The sequence below is a fragment of the Chlorocebus sabaeus genome, chromosome 15 (genome assembly GCF_047675955.1).
Source record: "Chlorocebus sabaeus isolate Y175 chromosome 15, mChlSab1.0.hap1, whole genome shotgun sequence".
In the NCBI taxonomy this organism is placed as follows: Eukaryota; Metazoa; Chordata; class Mammalia; order Primates; family Cercopithecidae; genus Chlorocebus; species Chlorocebus sabaeus.
Window position 1 is genome coordinate 51,661,602 of NC_132918.1, and position 15,713 is coordinate 51,677,314.

A 15,713-nucleotide genomic window follows, 5' to 3' on the forward strand; every position below is an offset into this window, starting at 1 on the left:
CTATGTAGCACATTCAGTGTTTACTGACAGCTCTCCTTTCCTGTCTCACTTTGGACTTTCTATTGCTAGGCTAAATAGCATATCCCTGCCCTGGCCACCCTCCCAAATAATGCCACATAAAATTGTTAAGTGAATACTTATTATCTTGATATAAGAAGATAAATGTTGTAAGAAATCAAGTATGTGCAGTTTGTCATATCCACTCAGAAATCCAAATCAGTTGTCTATGATTTTGTTGTGTTGCAGATTTTCTGGTCTGACTCTGGAGAGCTAGTCTGTATTGCTACTGAGGAATCATTTTTTATCCTTAAGTATCTGTCAGAAAAAGTCTTGGCTGCACAGGAAACACATGAGGGAGTTACTGAAGATGGCATTGAAGATGCCTTTGAGGTAACTGGATCAGCACATCGCTTTTAGCTTTGTATTTAAATGATCTATATTCTTACAACAGACTTTACTGATTTTAACATTTTGTTATAAATTAGGTTTGAGGAGACAGCATTTAAGGATTTCTGGTGAAATTTGAAAATTAAAATCTTGACTCATAGATCAAACTTTGAAAATACGTTTAAAAGAAATTTGTGCTTTGATTTTAGGAATTCTTTAGACTTACTTTGATATATTTCAGTAAAGAAATTGTAGTCGTTTTGGTCCTAAGACTATTTAGTCAGTGATTTAAATGAGCTCCCAAATGGTAAATCATTATGCAGATATCCTAGATTTTGTGAAATACTTAATATTTCATTTTCAAGTTATGAAGGGTCCAAGTTTAGATCAGTGTTCTTTTATATCATAGTTTTGGCCCAACAATGAGATTTCACATTACAAATACTAATCTAGGAATCTGTTTTTTTTTTTTTCTGTTTTGAGCCTAAGGGTTATATTAAGTAGGAATCTGTTCTTAAATGAAGAAAGAAATTCCAGCCAGTTGCAGTGGCTCACACCTATAATCCCAGCACTTTGGGAGGCCAAGGCGGGCAGATCACTTGAGGTCAGGAGCTTAAGACCTGACTTTAACCTGACTTTAACTTTAGCATGGTGAAACCCCGTCTCTGCGAAAAACATAAAAATTAGCCAGGCATGGTGGCAGGCACCTGTAATCCCAGCTACTTGGGAGGCTGAGGCAGGAGAATCACTTGAATCCGGGAGGCGGAGGTTGGCAGTGAGCAGAGGTTACACCACTGTACTCTAGCCTGGGCAACAGAGACTCCATCTCAAAAAAAATTCCAAGGAAAATTTTTCTTTCTGGAAATAGGAAGGATTTTACTTTGCACTCCTTATTCTACCATATCACCCTCAAATATATTCAGCTTTTTATTGAGAGATTTCTGATGTTGGATAAAGTAATAGTCTTTATTTTCTTTCTGCAGGTTCTTGGTGAGATTCAGGAAATTGTGAAAACGGGGCTTTGGGTAGGCGATTGCTTCATTTACACAAGTTCTGTGAACAGATTAAATTATTATGTTGGAGGAGAAATAGTCACCATTGCCCACTTGGACAGGTACCTGAGTATCATTTCGCATTTGTCCTAAATTTTAGCAAAATCTGTTGCTGGCTTGTAGCAATGATAGGCTGATTTTTCAGTGGTATAGTTTTAGTAGGTTGCCTATTGTTAACCAAAAATGTATCAATCAGACGTGAAGGTTTTGAGCAAGAGGCAAGTTGGCGGGGCGTGTGTTTGTGTAATTGCAGATTTGAATTTCTTTTTTTTTTTTTTTGACAGTTTATTTTTATTTTTTAAATGTATGCTACAGACCTATTTTAAAAGAATTCACATTTTCATAACCCTTAAATCCTTAACATGGTATACATTTCCTTTGATTTATGTCTTCTTTGTTTTTTCCATTAATGGTTTTAGGAATTTTGTATGTGTATAAGTCTTAGATATCTTTCATTAGATTTATTTCTAAGTATTTAATGTTTTCTGATACACATATGCATATATATGGCATGTTAGATTTATAAATGTATATACATGTATATATTATAAATTATATACATTTATAAATTTATATACATATGTGGTATTTTAAATTTTAAATTTCTAATTTGGGGCTGGTCTATAGAAATAAAATTAGTGTTTGCATTGTGGCTTTCTAACGGAAAACCTGCTAAAATTATTTACTAATTTCAATTATTAATCTGTAGAATCTGTGGAATTGTTTATGTACATAGTCATCCTCCTTTAAATATCATGATTAAAAATTTATTCTTTGTTAGACATCACACTCATAGTTCATTTCTTTGTATTAGCAGAGGCCTCCTGTACAATCTTTTTTTTTTTTTTTTAATTTATTTATTATTATTATACTTTAAGTTGTAGGGTACATGTGCATAACGTGCAGGTTTGTTACATATGTATACTTGTGCCATGTTGGTGTGCTGCACCCATCAACTCGTCATTTACATCAGGTATAACTCCCAATGCAATCCCTCCCCCCTCCCCCCTCCCCATGACAGGCCCCGGTGTGTGATGTTCCCCTTCCCGAGTCCAAGTGATCTCATTGTTCAGTTCCCACCTATGAGTGAGAACATGCGGTGTTTGGTTTTCTGTTCTTGTGATAGTTTGCTAAGAATGATGGTTTCCAGCTGCATCCATGTCCCTACAAAGGACACAAATTCATCCTTTTTTATGGCTGCATAGTATTCCATGGTGTATATGTGCCACATTTTCTGAATCCAATCTGTCACTGATGGACATTTGGGTTGATTCCAAGTCTTTGCTATTGTGAATAGTACTGCAATAAACATACGTGTGCATGTGTCTTTAGAGCAGCATGATTTATAATCCTTTGGGTATATACCCAGTAATGGGATGGCTGGGTCATATGGTACATCTATTTCTAGATCCTTGAGGAATCGCCATACTGTTTTCCATAATGGTTGAACTAGTTTACAATCCCACCAACAGTGTAAAAGTGTTCCTATTTCTCCACATCCTCTCCAGCACCTGTTGTTTCCTGACTTTTGAATGATCGCCATTCTAACTGGTGTGAGATGGTATCTCATTGTGGTTTTGATTTGCATTTCTCTGATGGCCAGTGATGATGAGCATTTTTTCATGTGTCTGTTGGCTGTATGAATGTCTTCTTTTGAGAAATGTCTGTTCATATCCTTTGCCCACTTTTTGATGGGGTTGTTTGTTTTTTTCTTGTAAATTTGTTTGAGTTCTTTGTAGGTTCTGGATATTAGCCCTTTGTCAGATGAGTAGATTGCAAAAGTTTTCTCCCATTCTGTAGGTTGCCTGTTCACTCTGATGGTAGTTTCTTTTGCTGTGCAGAAGCTCTTTAGTTTAATGAGATCCCATTTGTCAATTTTGGCTTTTGCTGCTGTTGCTTTTGGTGTTTTAGACATGAAGTCTTTGCCCATGCCTATGTCCTGAATGGTACTACCTAGGGTTTCCTCTAGGATTTTTATGGTATTAGGTCTAACATTTAAGTCTCTAATCCATCTTGAATTAATTTTCGTATAAGGAGTAAGGAAAGGATCCAGTTTCAGCTTTCTACTTATGGCTAGCCAATTTTCCCAGTACCATTTATTAAATAGGGAATCCTTTCCCCATTTCTTGTTTCTCTCAGGTTTGTCAAAGATCAGATGGCTGTAGATGTGTGGTATTATTTCTGAGGACTCTGTTCTGTTCCATTGGTCTAGATCTCTGTTTTGGTACCAGTACCATGCTGTTTTGGTTACTGTAGCCTTGTAGTATAGTTTGAAGTCAGGTAGCGTGATGCCTCCAGCTTTGTTCTTTTGACTTAGGATTGTCTTGGAGATGCGGGCTCTTTTTTGGTTCCATATGAACTTTAAAGCAGTTTTTTCCAATTCTGTGAAGAAACTCATTGGTAGCTTGATGGGGATGGCATTGAATCTATAAATAACCTTGGGCAGTATGGCCATTTTCACGATATTGATTCTTCCTATCCATGAGCATGGTATGTTCTTCCATTTGTTTGTGTCCTCTTTGATTTCACTGAGCAGTGGTTTGTAGTTCTCCTTGAAGAGGTCCTTTACATCCCTTGTAAGTTGGATTCCTAGGTATTTTATTCTCTTTGAAGCAATTGTGAATGGAAGTTCATTCCTGATTTGGCTCTCTGTTTGTCTGTTACTGGTGTATAAGAATGCTTGTGATTTTTGCACGTTAATTTTGTATCCTGAGACTTTGCTGAAGTTGCTTATCAGCTTAAGGAGATTTTGGGCTGAGACAATGGGGTTTTCTAAATATACAATCATGTCATCTGCAAAGAGGGACAATTTGACTTCTTCTTTTCCTAACTGAATACCCTTGATTTCTTTCTCTTGCCTAATTGCCCTAGCCAGAACTTCCAACACTATGTTGAATAGGAGTGGTGAGAGAAGGCATCCCTGTCTTGTGCCAGTTTTCAAAGGGAATTTTTCCAGTTTTTGCCCATTCAGTATGATATTGGCTGTGGGTTTGTCATAAATAGCTCTTATTATTTTGAGGTACGTTCCATCAATACCGAATTTATTGAGCGTTTTTAGCATGAAGGGCTGTTGAATTTTGTCAAAAGCCTTTTCTGCATCTATTGAGATAATGATGTGGTTCTTGTCTTTGGTTCTGTTTATATGCTGGATTATGTTTATTGATTTGCGAATGTTGAACCAGCCTTGCATCCCAGGGATGAAGCCCACTTGATCATGGTGGATAAGCTTTTTGATGTGTTGCTGAATCCGGTTTGCCAGTATTTTATTGAGGATTTTTGCATCGATGTTCATCAGGGATATTGGTCTAAAATTCTCTTTTTTTGTTGTGTCTCTGCCAGGCTTTGGTATCAGGATGATGTTGGCCTCATAAAATGAGTTAGGGAGGATTCCCTCTTTTTCTATTGATTGGAATAGTTTCAGAAGGAATGGTACCAACTCCTCCTTGTACCTCTGGTAGAATTCAGCTGTGAATCCATCTGGTCCTGGACTTTTTTTGGTTGGTAGGCTATTAATTATTGCCTCAATTTCAGAGCCTGCTATTGGTCTATTCAGGGATTCAACTTCTTCCTGGTTTAGTCTTGGAAGAGTGTAAGTGTCCAGGAAATTATCCATTTCTTCTAGATTTTCCAGTTTATTTGCGTAGAGGTGTTTATAGTATTCTCTGATGGTAGTTTGTATTTCTGTGGGGTCGGTGGTGATATCCCCTTTTATCATTTTTAATTGCGTCGATTTGATTCTTCTCTCTTCTGTATTAGTCTTGCTAGTGGTCTGTCAATTTTGTTGATCTTTTCAAAAAACCAACTCCTGTATTCATTGATTTTTTGGAGGGTTTTTTGTGTCTCTATCTCCTTCAGTTCTGCTCTGATCTTAGTTATTTCTTGCCTTCTGCTAGCTTTCGAATGTGTTTGCTCTTGCTTCTCTAGTTCTTTTAATTACGATGTTAGAGTGTCAATTTTAGAGCTTTCCTGCTTTCTCTTGTGGGCATTTAGTGCTATAAATTTCCCTCTACACACTGCTTTAAATGTGTCCCAGAGATTCTGGTATGTTGTATCTTTGTTCTCATTGGTTTCAAAGAACATCTTTATTTCTGCCTTCATTTCGTTATGTACCCAGTAGTCATTCAGGAGCAGGTTGTTCAGTTTCCATGTAGTTGAGCGGTTTTGATTGAGTTTCTTAGTCCTGAGTTCTAGTTTGATTGCACTGTGGTCTGAGAGACAGTTTGTTATAATTTCTGTTCTTGTACATTTGCTGAGGAGTGCTTTACTTCCGATTACGTGGTCAATTTTGGAGTAAGTACGATGTGGTGCTGAGAAGAATGTATATTCTGTTGATTTGGGGTGGAGAGTTCTATAGATGTCTATTAGGTCTGCTTGCTGCAGAGATGAGTTCAATTCTTGGATATCCTTGTTAACTTTCTGTCTCGTTGATCTGTCTAATGTTGACAGTGGAGTGTTGAAGTCTCCCATTATTATTGTATGGGAGTCTAAGTCTCTTTGTAAGTCTCTAAGGACTTGCTTTATGAATCTGGGTGCTCCTGTATTGGGTGCATATATATTTAGGATAGTTAGCTCTTCCTGTTGAATTGATCCCTTTACCATTATGTAATGGCCTTGTCTCTTTTGATCTTTGATGGTTTAAAGTCTGTTTTATCAGAGACTAGTATTGCAACCCCCGCTTTTTTTTGTTCTCCATTTGCTTGGTAAATCTTCCTCCATCCCTTTATTTTGAGCCTATGTATGTCTCTGCGTGTGAGATGGGTCTCCTGAATACAGCAGACTGATGGGTCTTGACTCTTTATCCAGTTTGCCAGTCTGTGTCTTTTAATTGGAGCATTTAGTCCATTTACATTTAAGGTTAAGATTGTTATGTGTGAACTTGATCCTGCCATTATGATATTAACTGGTTATTTTGCTCGTTAGTTGATGCAGTTTCTTCCTAGCCTCGATGGTCTTTACATTTTGGCATGTTTTTGCAATGGCTGGTACTGGTTGTTCCTTTCCTTGTTTAGTGCTTCCTTCAGGGTCTCTTGTAAGGCAGGCCTAGTGGTGACAAAATCTCTAAGCATTTGCTTATCTGTAAAGGATTTTATTTCTCCTTCACTTATGACACTTAGTTTGGCTGGATATGAAATTCTGGGTTTAAAATTCTTTTCTTTAAGAATGTTGAATATTGGCCCCCACTCTCTTCTGGCTTGGAGAGTTTCTGCCGAGAGATCTGCTGTTAGTCTGATGGGCTTCCCTTTGTGGGTAACCCGACCTTTCTCTCTGGCTGCCCTTAAGATTTTTTCCTTCATTTCAACTTTGGTGAATCTGGCAATTATGTGTCTTGGAGTTGCTCTTCTCGAGGAGTATCTTTGTGGCATTCTCTGTATTTCCTGGATTTGAATGTTGGCCTGCCCTACTAGGTTGGGGAAGTTCTCCTGGATGATATCCTGAAGAGTGTTTTCCAACTTGGTTCCATTTTCCCCCTCACTTTCAGGCACCCCAATCAGACGTAGATTTGGTCTTTTTACATAATCCCATACTTCTTGCAGGCTTTGTTCATTTCTTTTTCTTCTTTTTTCTTTTGGTTTCTCTTCTCGCTTCATTTCATTCATTTGATCCTCAATCGCTGACATTCTTTCTTCCAGTTGATCGAGTCGGTTACTGAAGCTTGTGCATTTGTCACGTATTTCTCGTGTCATGGTATTCATCTCTTTCATTTCGTTTATGACCTTCTCTGCATTAATTACTCTAGCCATCAATTCTTCCACTTTTTTTTTCAAGATTTTTAGTTTCTTTGCGCTGGGTACGTAATTCCTCCTTTAACTCTAAGAAATTTGATGGACTGAAGCCTTCTTCTCTCATCTCGTCGAAGTCATTCTCCGTCCAGCTTTGATCCGTTGCTGGCGATGAGCTGCGCTCCTTTGCTGGGGGAGATGCGCTCTTATTTTTTGAATTTCCAGCTTTTCTGCCCTGCTTTTTCCCCATCTTTGTGGTTTTATCTGCCTCTGGTCTTTGAAAATGGTGATGTACTGATGGGGTTTTGGTGTAGGTGTCCTTCCTGTTTGATAGTTTTCCTTCTAACAGTCAGGACCCTCAGCTGTAGGTCTGTTGGAGATTGCTTGAGGTCCACTCCAGACCCTGTTTGCCTGGGTATCAGCAGCAGAGGCTGCAGAAGATAGAATATTTCTGAACAGCGAGTGTACCTGTCTGATTCTTGCTTTGGAAGCTTCCTCTCAGGGGTGTACTCCACCCTGTGAGGTGTGGGGTGTCAGACTGCCCCTAGTGGGGGATGTCTCCCTGTTAGGCTACTCAGGGGTCAGGGACCCACTTGAGCAGGGAGTCTGTCCCTTCTCAGATCTCAACCTCCGTGTTGGGAGATCCACTGCTCTCTTCAAAGCTGTCAGACAGAGTCGTTTGCGTCTGCAGAGGTTTCTGCTTGTTTGTTATTGTTTACTGTGCCCTGTCCCCAGAGGTGGAGTCTACAGAGACAGGCAAGTTTCCTGGAGCTGCTGTGAGCTCCACTCAGTTGGAGCTTCCCAGCAGCTTTGTTTACCTACTTAAGCCTCAGCAATGGCGGGCGCCCCTGCCCCAGCCTCGCTGCTGCCTTGCCGGTAGATCACAGACTGCTGTGCTAGCAATGAGGGAGGCTCCGTGGGTGTGGGACCCTCCCGGCCAGGTGTGGGATATGATCTCCTGGTGTGCCTGTTTGCTTAAAGCGTAGTATTGGGGTGGGAGTTACCCGATTTTCCAGGTGTTGTGTGTCTCAGTTCCCCTGGCTAGGAAAAGGGATTCCCTTCCCCCTTGCGCTTCCCAGCTGAGGCAATGCCTCACCCTGCTTCAGCTCTCGCTGGTCGGGCTGCAGCAGCTGACCAGCACCGATCGTCTGGCACTCCCCAGTGAGATGAACCCAGTACCTCAGTTGAAAATGCAGAAATCACCGGTCTTCTGTGTCGCTTGCGCTGGGAGTTGGAGACTGGAGCTGTTCCTATTGCTGGATTTGAATTTCTAACTTGGTTTCTGTGTCTTTTATAGGACGATGTATCTCCTAGGCTACATTCCTAAAGACAACAGGCTTTATCTGGGGGATAAAGAATTGAACATCGTTAGCTATTCCCTGCTGGTTTCAGTCCTGGAATACCAGACAGCCGTCATGCGGAGGGACTTTAGCATGGCTGATAAGGTCCTTCCTACCATTCCAAAAGAACAGAGGACCAGAGTTGCACACTTTTTGGAAAAACAGGTAAGAGGTTTTGTTTTGTGTTTTCTTTTCGTTTTTTAAAACTAGCAATTTGAAAGCAAATTAGTATGGAGTTGAAAAACTTTATTTCTTAATTGCCAACTGATTTCTGTGGCAATAGAATTTCTCCTGTGAGTTTAAGGCACTTGTTACAGCATATGATGCACCCTTCTTACATGCTTCCTTCTGCTTTCTCAGTGCCCCCTTTAAATGTTAGAGGTGATTTATCAGTCTTCTTTTTTTATTATTATTATTATTATTATTATTATACTTTAAGTTCTAGGGTACATGTGCATAACGTGCAGGTTTGTTGCATGTGTATACTTGTGCCATGTTGGTGTGCTGCACCCATCAACTCGTCAGCACCCATCAACTCATCATTTACATCAGGTATAACTCCCAATGCAATCCCTCCCCCATTCCCCCTCCCCATGATAGGCCCTGGTGTATGATATTCCCCTTCCCGAGTCCAAGTGATCTCATTGTTCAGTTCCCACCTATGAGTGAGAACATGCGGTGTTTGGTTTTCTGTTCTTGTGATAGTTTGCTAAGAATGATGGTTTCCAGCTGCATCCATGTCCCTACAAAGGACACAAACTCATCCTTTTTTATGGCTGCATAGTATTCCATGGTGTATATGTGCCACATTTTCTGAATCCAATCTGTCACTGATGGACATTTGGGTTGGTTGCAAGTCTTTGCTATTGTGAATAGTGCTGCAATAAACATACGTGTGCATGTGTCTTTAGAGCAGCATGATTTATAATCCTTGGGGTATATACCCAGTAATGGGATGGCTGGGTCATATGGTACATCTATTTCTAGATCCTTGAGGAATCGCCATACTGTTTTCCATAATGGTTGAACTAGTTTACAATCCCACCAACAGTGTAAAAGTGTTCCTATTTCTCCACATTCTCTCCAGCACCTGTTGTTTCCTGACTTTTTAATGATCACCATTCTAACTGGTGTGAGATGGTATCTCATTGTGGTTTTGATTTGCATTTCTCTGATGGCCAGTGATGATGAGCATTTTTTCATGTGTCTGTTGGCTGTATGAATGTCTTCTTTTGAGAAATGTCTGTTCATATCCTTTGCCCACTTTTTGATGGGGTTGTTTGTTTTTTTCTTGTAAATTTGTTTGAGTTCTTTGTAGGTTCTGGATATTAGCCCTTTGTCAGATGAGTAGATTGCAAAAATGTTCTCCCATTCTGTAGGTTGCCTGTTCACTCTGATGGTAGTTTCTTTTGCTGTGCAGAAGCTCTTTAGTTTAATGAGATCCCATTTGTCAATTTTGGCTTTTGCTGCCGTTGCTTTTGGTGTTTTAGACATGAAGTCTTTGCCCATGCCTATGTCCTGAATGGTACTACCTAGGTTTTCCTCTAGGGTTTTTATGGTATTAGGTCTAACATTTAAGTCTCTAATCCATCTTGAATTAATTTTCGTATAAGGAGTAAGGAAAGGATCCAGTTTCAGCTTTCTACTTATGGCTAGCCAATTTTCCCAGCACCATTTATTAAATAGGGAATCCTTTCCCCATTTCTTGTTTCTCTCAGGTTTGTCAAAGATCAGATGGCTGTAGATGTGTGGTATTATTTCTGAGGACTCTGTTCTGTTCCGTTGGTCTAGATCTCTGTTTTGGTACCAGTACCATGCTGTTTTGGTTACTGTAGTCTTGTAGTATAGTTTGAAGTCAGGTAGCGTGATGCCTCCAGCTTTGTTCTTTTGACTTAGGATTGTCTTGGAGATGCGGGCTCTTTTTTGGTTCCATATGAACTTTAAAGCAGTTTTTTCCAATTCTGTGAAAAAACTCATTGGTAGCTTGATGGGGATGGCATTGAATCTATAAATAACCTTGGGCAGTATGGCCATTTTCACGATATTGATTAGGGTATTCAGTTAGGAAAAGAAGTCGTCAAATTGTCCCTCTTTGCAGATGACATGATTGTATATTTAGAAAACCCCATTGTCTCAGCCCAAAATCTCCTTAAGCTGATAAGCAACTTCATCAAAGTCTCAGGATACAAAATTAATGTGCAAAAATCACAAGCATTCTTGTACACCAGTAACAGACAAACAGAGCCAAATCATGAATGAACTTCCATTCACAATTGCTTCAAAGAGAATAAAATACCTAGGAATCCAACTTACAAGGGATGTAAAGGACCTCTTCAAAGAGAACTACAAACCACTGCTCAGTGAAATAAAAGAGGACACAAACAAATGGAAGAACATAGCAGTCTTCCTCTTCTGTGCCTCTTTTCCAGTCTCCTGATATTTTCAATTCTACACTACATTTTTCTCTTTATCCCATCTGCTTTTTAAAAAAATTGTGATTAAAATACATATAATATAAAATGTACCATGACCTGACTTTTTCTTATGTAGTGTTTTTTAAGCAAAATCACATATGTGCAAAGCATAAAATAAGTTTTGCAAAGTTTAAGAAAAAAGCAGCCCTCCCTCCTTTTTGCTTCCTGCTCCCTAGAGGTACTTTCTTTATTTTATCTAATTCTTTTGGTATTTATTTCTGTATCTTCATGCAGTATAGCAGTTTCTTCATTTCTTAGCTTTAGGCATTTCTTGTGACTCCCCCTCTGTAGAAGATGAGGATTTCGCCTTCTTTCATTCCCCTGCGTCTACCACATACACGCCACTTTCCTATCCTTCATCTCTCAGAATAGTTCTAATTTTGATTGATCACTACTCAAATGTTTACATTATTATGGCTGTGCAATCACTGCGCACAGGTGAACCATGTAGCATATTATCTAGCTTTCCTTTTCTGCAATTTTTTGTTTTCCCTGGAGTCTATAATTGTCTCTTTTCCCCCTTTGCTTAATTTTCTGTGTACCTGTGATTAGTTCTCCCTGGACTTTGCTGGTTCTCCAGATTTCCCGAAGATCTCCTTTAAGTTTGCTTAGTCTCCTTCAGACTGCACTGGTTTTCCTGCTCTCATCATGCATTTCCCTTCACTATCATGTTGGGGCTTCCTTTGCTTCTGTCCTGTTGGATCCATTGTTTCTTATACCCCTATCTCCTTTCCTGCTTTGCTCCCTCATTTTGGGAGAGCACGCCCTTCAGCAGTTTCCTGAGAAAAGGATTGTTAATAGGAGATAAATTGTTTTGTGACTTTGAATATCTGAAAGTGCCATTGTTCTACCCTAAAACATATTCGACCATTTAACTGGTATAGAATTGTTGGAGGTAATTTTCTCTCAGAATTTTGAAGGCATTGTTCCATTGCCTTGTAATTGTTTAAGTCTAAAGCCGTTTTTATTCCTCATTCTTAGTACATGAGCTGGTTTTTCTCTGTGGAAACTTTCTGAATGTCGTCTCTGTTGTACTGAAATGTTATAATCATGGTAGGCCTTGGTAGGAATCAATTTTCATTAATCCTGCCAGTTATTAGATGAGCTTTTTTAATGGGAAACTTACGTCCTACATTTCTGAAAGATTTTCATGAATCATTCTATGGTGATTTCCTTCGTTTTCTGTATTCTCTCTTTCTGGAATGGTTAATGTTGTATGTCCTGCACTGATTTTCCTATTCTCTTTTAAAATCTTATTGTTTATAGATAAAAGTTTATCTTATCCTTCTACAGATATGAATGATATATTTTTGTTTTTAGATTTTGAAGTTTTCTCTTCCCCCTATATGGTATGCTTCCTTCAAGTTCCTTTTATTGCTTCATTTTGATCTCCATCTTTCCTGTTAGTGATTTTCCTCAAGTATCTGATGTCCTTGGGCCCTCACTTAAGAGTGAAGGTACAAGAAACAGATGATCAGAAGGTCTGAATTTGTGGGTGGGGCATATTGGGTTTGGACTTCAGTGTCTGGTGTGGTTGGCCCATTTGATTAGGGAGTCTCAATGTCAGTATCTTTAGCTAATGAATTTTTGATGACTTTCCATTTATGTAACGAATTTAACAATGTACTAGGCACTGTTTCTGCTGACACGTAGCCTTCATGGAGTTGACATTTTAGTATTTTGAAGTCTTTTCCCATGGGTTCAGTAGATTTTAGTGAAAAGCTCCTCAATCACCATCATTCTGGGGTCTCAAGAGAAGATACATTGGAGTCTCAGTATTTAATATTTCATTGAGTCTCTGTATCCATTTTCATAATCTCCTGTTTTCCTTTGATACTCCGTACTTCTTCCTCCAAGTACACTTGGAATCTCCTAGTCTGGAGACTCTAGTTTGCCCTCTCCAAAGAATAAACCTGTCTTCTTTGTCAAGAGGTGGGAGAGGGGAGCAGATCTAGAGTTTCTAAATGCTTTTAGGGCAATTTGTTTGTTTTTAGCACTACCATTCATGAGACACATTGGGTGTAAATCACATTGTTTCTATGCTGTTCTCACTCCTGATTTAGGATTTGTTTTCTCTGCTGTTTTAACAGAATGTTTATATTCCTCCACCAGCTTTCCAGCTTCCAAACTTTTGTTAGTTTCCTCTCCCTTTCTGTGTATTGGGAGTTCATGCCTTTAAAAAAAAAAAAAATCCTTTTAGTGTGATTTTATTAGTAGTAGGGAATTAGCAGAAAACAAAAGTATATCTATTTAGTCTGCCTTATTTCATCTGTTTTGCCCTTGGCTGTATCTGACTAGTTCCAGAGATCTTCCATCCTCCACTTTTGGGTTTTATGTTATCTATATCAATGCTAGTGAAGAAAAGTAACTCCGGTTATTTAGAATGCCTTATTTACATCGTATTCATGGATGGATGGGGGCGGGGTGGCAGCCTGTATAAGCTAAGTTAAAACATTTCAAACTTGATGATAAAGCCACCCTGAAGATATAGCCAGACAGAACCCTAAAGCTGTCCAGCTTCTCAATCTTGACTCTCCCGTAACTGAGCATTCCCTCTCAGTCTGATGAAGAGGTAAACTATCCCTGAGTTTTCAGTCTAACACATTACGTCCCTAGAGCGAAAAATGACCCCATCAGTACTGTTGTCTTGAAGGAGAGGCTAATTTAATAATTACAATAGTTGATTTACAACAGTGGTCCCCAACCTTTTTGGCACCAAGGACCGGTTTCGTGGCAGGCAGACAATTTTTCCACAGACGGGAGGGGGTGCATTTCAGGATCAAACTGTTCCATCTCAGATCACCAGGCATTAGAGTCTCATAAGGAGCACGGAACCTAGACCTACCACATGCACACTTCACAACAGGGTTTACGCTCCTGTGAGAATCTAATGCCATCACAGATCTGACAGGAGGCAGAGTTTAGGTGGTAATGCTCGCTCACTCACCCACCCACTGCTTACCCCCTGCTATGCGGCCCGATTCCTAACAGGCCACAGACCGGTTGGTTGGGAGACCCCTGGTTTAAAAGCTTGTTCTTAATGCCTTAATGGAGCATGGGAAGGAAATTTTAGACTTCCTGTCTTTTGGATACTTGCTGATAAACGACTTGAGACCAACAATAAAGGAATAGGTAATGACACCTGATTGGTGACTGCACCTGAATACACGATGTTTGCTATGACCTACAGATGATAGAAAGTTGGAACGTTTTATATTTGACTCCCTTTTCTTTGCCCATTTACTGCTAATAGTCTTATGTGCAAAATGAGGGATTGGACTAGATGATCTCTACTTCCCAGGCTAGTTGAGTAGATTACCAACAGCTAAGTTTACACTGCTGCGGCTAGTTTTCTTCTTTTGAAATGATTCTTGTTCAGTCCCAACTTTGCAAAATTCCTTTCTTTTTGACATATCTGTTTATATTTACATTTCCAGTTTTACTAGTTACTTGAGTTTAGCATTAGCAAGCTTCCATTATCCTAATAAACAGTAAGAATTCTGTCACTGAATATTTTATCTGCCAGGTTTGTTCTTACCAGTTACTTTAATGGCTCCTTAATTATTCCATCTTCTCATTAAATAGTGGGGTTTCTAGTTTGATAGAGAAATGATTTTCTCTGTGAATGTGTGTACACTGTGTATGTGTGTGTGTATATATATAAAACATACATAGATTTTTGTGTGCATAAATGACATATGTATGTAATTTTTAAAAATCTGTTTAGGGCTTCAAGCAGCAAGCTCTTACAGTATCCACAGATCCTGAGCATCGTTTTGAGCTTGCTCTTCAACTTGGAGAGTTAAAAATTGCATACCAGTTAGCAGTGGAAGCAGAGGTATGTACTAATTCATGATTTTTCATAACTGATGGAAAAGTCAGTAGGTACTTCTATGTGTTTGCTATAATGTTTTGTTATTAAAGTTTTCCCAAATGCAAATTAGTGGCTCATTTTGGTGAAGTTATTGTCTCTGATATTTTTAAAAGATGTATTATGTTAAACTTTGCATAAATTGATTACATTGGAGATATTCTTAGCACTCTGCTTAAGAAAAATTGTTTTCATATCTTAAGTGAGATATATTTTGCAAGGTAAGATGTAAAACAGTATGTAAACTAGTCTGGAAAGCCTAAGAGTACAGACATAGCAGTCATTTGCCAGAGTCTGAAACTAGCTAAAAATACGTTGGTTTTGAAAAGGGGTTTTGAAAGACAGCCCAACCCGTTTGTCTTTTGGTATTGAATAGAGCAGGCAGTCAGAGAAGGACAGTGCTGCCTCGGTGGCACTCACCTTGAGCAGCAGATGCTCTTAGCACATCTGGTCTAAATGTTTGAGCTAAATGAGCTGTTCAGGGAGGCTCAAGTGGGAGAAATGTTAATACCATTTTTGTAATGATATTTTTATAGATCTTTGTATATTGAGGCTCCCAATTGTGGTTTAAGACTAGCATTTATTGGTAAATTAATTTCGGATGTGCAAAATAAATTTTAGCTATGTTAAGATCATCTAAACATGCAGCATTTTGAGTTTTGAAAAGCTACAAGTGAGACATATTATTGTGAAACATTTAAAGACATAAACAGTTCTGTATGCTTTCAAAAAAGCGGTATTAAATCACTTCTTAAAATAATTGCAGTCTAATTACCTTAAAACTCCAGTGAGATGGTTTTGCTTTTCCTGTGTAATTATAAGATAAAATATAATGGGTTGATTATAATTATTCACACATCATTAAAATT

At 38.9% G+C, this 15,713-nt stretch overlaps 1 protein-coding gene across 1 annotated transcript in view; it reads left to right on the top strand.

Annotated features, from left to right (window-relative positions):
- Window positions 1–15,713, top strand: part of COPB2 (COPI coat complex subunit beta 2) — a 40,695-nt gene that overhangs the window by 21,411 nt on the left and 3,571 nt on the right. Inside the window, exons 13-16 of the mRNA XM_038002795.2 lie at window positions 247–390; window positions 1,371–1,501; window positions 8,457–8,664; window positions 14,701–14,811. Coding sequence (XP_037858723.1) covers window positions 247–390; window positions 1,371–1,501; window positions 8,457–8,664; window positions 14,701–14,811 — 594 coding nt within the window. The remainder of the gene's footprint in view (window positions 1–246; window positions 391–1,370; window positions 1,502–8,456; window positions 8,665–14,700; window positions 14,812–15,713) is intronic.